Source organism: Colobus angolensis, unplaced genomic scaffold (assembly GCF_000951035.1).
Source record: "Colobus angolensis palliatus isolate OR3802 unplaced genomic scaffold, Cang.pa_1.0 Scaffold26, whole genome shotgun sequence".
NCBI classification, from domain to species: Eukaryota; Metazoa; Chordata; class Mammalia; order Primates; family Cercopithecidae; genus Colobus; species Colobus angolensis.
The window spans coordinates 5,407,615-5,412,004 of NW_012115821.1; the positions used below are offsets into that span (position 1 = coordinate 5,407,615).

Genomic DNA, 4,390 nt, shown 5'->3' on the forward strand with positions numbered 1-4,390 from the left:
ACTTTTTAACCTTCATTATTATACTACTACTACTTGAACAAAATAATTATTAATGTGATAAAGACAAAATAGGATAAAATAATTAGGCCAGGCATGGTGGCTCATGCCTGTAATCCCAGCACTTTGGGAGGCTGAGGTAGGAGGATCACCTGAGCCCAGGAGTTTGAGACCAGCCTGCACAACGTAGTGAGATTCCCATCTCTAAACAAAAGAGAAAATGATTTTTAGTTGACCCTTATTATAACTTTGATGTAAGTACATTACAGTACAATTTTTCAAGTCCACATATGAGGGGGTAGTTTTTTAATGTATGAATGAGGAATAATTACTTTGTTGGTTAACTATCTAAAGGGCCTGAAGGGGGCAGGGGAGTTAGAGTGGCCATTTCCTAAGAAACAGACAAGTATTTTACAGTGGGTTTTACTGCAGTTACATAAAGCATGGTTCCAGTTCACTTAGGAAGGATCACAAATATTTGGAGATATAATACATCAAGTTCTTTTATGGGAATTCAGTACTATTATTTCTAGCATGGTTAATAGTGCCCATAAAGGAACTCAGTATGTTGCATGGGAGGTATTTTTCATTCCTTCTGTGTAATTAGCCAAACTCTTGACAGGCAAAATTGGGTGACCAAGGAAACCTCTCTGAACTGGTTAATCTCATCTTAACGGTGGCTGATGGAGACAAAGATGGCCAGGTTTCCTTGGGAGAAGCAAAATCAGCATGGGCACTTCTTCAACTGAATGAATTTCTTCTCATGGTGATACTTCAAGATAAAGAACATACCCCTAAATTAATGGGATTCTGTGGTGACCTGTATGTGATGGAAAGTGTTGAATATACCTCTCTTTATGGAATAAGCCTTCCTTGGGTCATTGAACTTTTTATTCCATCTGGATTCAGAAGAAGCATGGATCAGCTGTTCACACCATCATGGCCAAGAAAGGCAAAAATAGCCATAGGACTTCTAGAATTTGTGGAAGATGTTTTCCATGGCCCCTATGGAAATTTCCTCATGTGCGATACTAGTGCCAAAAACCTAGGATATAATGATAAGTATGATTTGAAAATGGTGGATATGAGAAAAATTGTGCCAGAGACAAACCTGAAAGAACTTATTAAGGATCGTCACTGTGAGTCTGATTTGGACTGTGTCTATGGCACAGATTGTAGAACTAGCTGTGATCAGAGTACAATGAAGTGTACTTCAGAAGTGATACAACCAAACTTGGCAAAAGCCTGTCAGTTACTCAAAGACTACCTACTGCGTGGTGCTCCAAGTGAAATTCGTGAAGAATTAGAAAAGCAGCTTTATTCTTGTATTGCTCTCAAAGTCACAGCAAATCAAATGGAAATGGAACATTCTTTGATACTAAATAACCTAAAAACATTATTGTGGAAGAAAATTTCCTACACTAATGACTCTTAGTTCATTTGGACATAGTTACAATTTTAAGAAACTTGCCACTTTTAAAGAACAATTTTGAGCATTAAAAAAATGGCTTCAGATTCCTGCCAGTTACACAAAACTCCTTCCCCCAGGCCTGAGAAGCCACCAGTATGTGATTACTGAAGTAATGGCAGGTGTAAGATCAACAGGTCCCCAAGATGTCATTCCTGCCCTTTTAGAAGCCCTGTTACATCTCCGAAGTATGTTCATTATTTAACTATTTTGACTGACTTTAAAAACCAATGCTGTGAAAAGCCTCATTCCATAAACATCAACAGTGAGTCATCTGTAGATTTACCTTAGCCAAAATACCAATGCTGGAAACATTGTGTTTGCATTCAAGCTGCTGTTCAGCAAGAAAATTTATAAATTTACTAATATCTTAGCATGGTAAAGTTTGCACATTAACAGAAATTAAGACTGCAAAGCAGGTTAAACTTGCTCCTTTATAAACATGTTGGGTTAATAGCATGGTTTATTCTATTAAAGACTTACACACCCATTTTTAACCTCATTCAGCCATCAGCTGTTATGTGTAGCTTCACAATGTTTCAAGTGGCTTACTTCAAGAAATCTTATACTTGACAATACACCAATTTTATTGACTGAAAATGGATGAACTTTCCTAAAGATTCAAAGGGCCCATCTTAGTATCACACAGCTGACTTGAGCCCTTCAAAACTGACATCTTAAGGCCCAATCAAGATCCATATATCCTGCCATTGATCTTTGTGCAAGTGGGACTGTAAGTGCAAGACTAAAATACATTATAGCAGACTTTTTAGAATAACTTTCCATTTTCAAACAGTATATATCCTGTGGGCCAAAGGGCTATTTCTTAAAGACGCATGTAAATGTATTCATCTGATGTTTTTTGCCCCACGTAAACTTGATATTCAAGGTTTAATATTTGCTCCTTTCATATTTTCACACGTATACGCAGATTTGGCATGTACCTTTCAACATCTCCATAAAATTAAACACCTTTTGGAGAAAAGATCCAGTATTTTCTGCTCAAAGGTTTCACCTATTAAAGTGGATATGTTAAAAATCTATGTGACCTTCACTGGACAGCTCTCTCTCAAAACTTTCCTTCAACGCCATGGATTAGCACCAGTTTTGTTTACTTTAAGGTACTTTTCCCATTAATCATCTGGTTATAATAAATGGATGGAAGAAATATTTCCCAGTGATGGCTGGTCTGCTACTTGCCAGATTTTTAGGAAGAGCTGTTCATCATACAACATAAGGGATAATGACTCCTGTCAGGTAAAACAGATGCCCAAGAAATAACAACTTTTCTTAAAAAGTTACACTTATTTTCTTGGAGGAAAAAACCTGTCAACTCCTTTGCTTTTATAAAATATTTCAGGATATTTCCTATAAGGTTCGTAAGAATAAGAGCTTAACACAGAAGTAGTTTCTGTCTGTACGTTTATTGCCTATATCTGAAAAATCATATTGTTTGGTTTAGCTCTCAGCAGCCCGCTCCTGAGCTCTGAGGAAGCTTGCCTTCTTTTGAGCTACCCGATCCTTCTTCTGAGCAAGAGACATTTTCAGACGGTTCCACCTCTTCTTTTTAACTTCTTTCTTGGGCTTCTGTTCATAGACTGGATTCTCTCGTATAGCAGCATGTGCTTTCTTATACATCTCCTCCATCATGTCTGGAGTTACACTGTTCTTTATGTATTGAGAGAACTGTTTCTTGTAAGCATCTTCATCTTCTTCCATTAAATAGCACATATAATCTGCAACATTCTGGCCCATGATGTGTTTCCGGTGTACTTCTGCATTAAATTCCTTGCTTTCAGAATCATAACCAGGGAATCGTTTGGTACTGTGAGGGATAGACAAGCCTCCATCCACAGCTCCCTTCAGGGCGCCAAAAACTTTATTGCCAGTGGTAGTTCTGGCAAGGCCTGCATCCAAATAGCAGGTAAAGGCACCTGGCTGACCATCAATGCTTTCCACATTGTATTCATCGCCAGTCACCTCCACTTGGCCTTCATAGATCTTGTCCATGCCAAACCTATTGAGAAGCCTGCGGGCCAGCAGCAGGCCAGTACAATATGCTGCAGCATAATTTGTCAGGCCAACCTTCACACCATATTTTGGCAGTTCGTGTGCATATGCTGCGCAGACTATCATATCCCCCTCTATACAGGCATAAGCAATCTGACAAATGATATCTCTGTTTGTTACACGAACTATCATCCTGTATTTGGGTGTGTTGTATTTATTTTTATCCTGTATCACCAAGCGTTTCCGAGCATAGTAATCAATTTTACCCTCTCGTCGTCTTCTAAATTTCACTTGGTATCTCTTAAAGTAGGCCTTATTCTTAACCACTTTAACAAACCCCATCTTGCGGAACAGAGACCCGCGTCCGCGGCTCGACAGAGACCTGCAGGCCCAACGGCGCTGGGGTGGGGGGAAAGCGATTTTTTTTTTTTAATCTATGGGATCCTCCTAGGGCAGCTCTGTCCCCATTCTAGATTCAGCCTGTCATACCCCCTACTTTCCCTGCTTTTTTGTTGTTTGATAATTATAGTGACTGCAAACACTTCCTAAGAAAAATGTTTCCTTTTAAAGTGTTTATCTAAGATAGCATTTTCTCACTAGCCCTATGAGAAATTCTATAGATAAAAAAAGCAGGTCACACAAGTTTGAGATATGTTGCCTACTTTGTCCCCTGTCTGGACTTCCCAATGCACATTACCATATAGAGGCTTTGAGAAGTCCTGCAGCAAAGAAATGTACATTACAAGCAAAATGCACCTTCTCTGGCTAACTCAAGCAGAAGTTGATCACATCTACCCCGTAAGTCCTTTGGGAAGAAGTAAGATAGTACAGATAGGAGATGAAAATATTTTAAACGTCAAGAGTATAAATACAAATATCTCGTAGAACTCAGGAAGGCTGGTTTTGCAAGGAAGC

The 4,390-nt window shown here is 38.8% G+C and overlaps 2 protein-coding genes across 2 annotated transcripts; one reads left to right on the forward strand and one right to left on the reverse strand.

Moving 5' to 3' along the window:
• The first annotated feature begins 551 nt into the window (after positions 1–551).
• Positions 552–2,638, forward strand: LOC105515370 (protein FAM69A-like). Its single transcript, XM_011947174.1, has one exon. The coding sequence runs from the start codon at positions 761–763 to the stop codon at positions 1,430–1,432; it is 672 nt and encodes a 223-aa protein (XP_011802564.1). The 5' UTR covers positions 552–760; the 3' UTR covers positions 1,433–2,638.
• A 232-nt stretch (positions 2,639–2,870) lies between these two features.
• On the reverse strand, positions 2,871–3,900 carry LOC105515371 (60S ribosomal protein L5). Its single transcript, XM_011947175.1, has one exon. The coding sequence runs from the start codon at positions 3,815–3,817 to the stop codon at positions 2,924–2,926; it is 894 nt and encodes a 297-aa protein (XP_011802565.1). The 5' UTR covers positions 3,818–3,900; the 3' UTR covers positions 2,871–2,923.
• Positions 3,901–4,390: the final 490 nt, after the last annotated feature.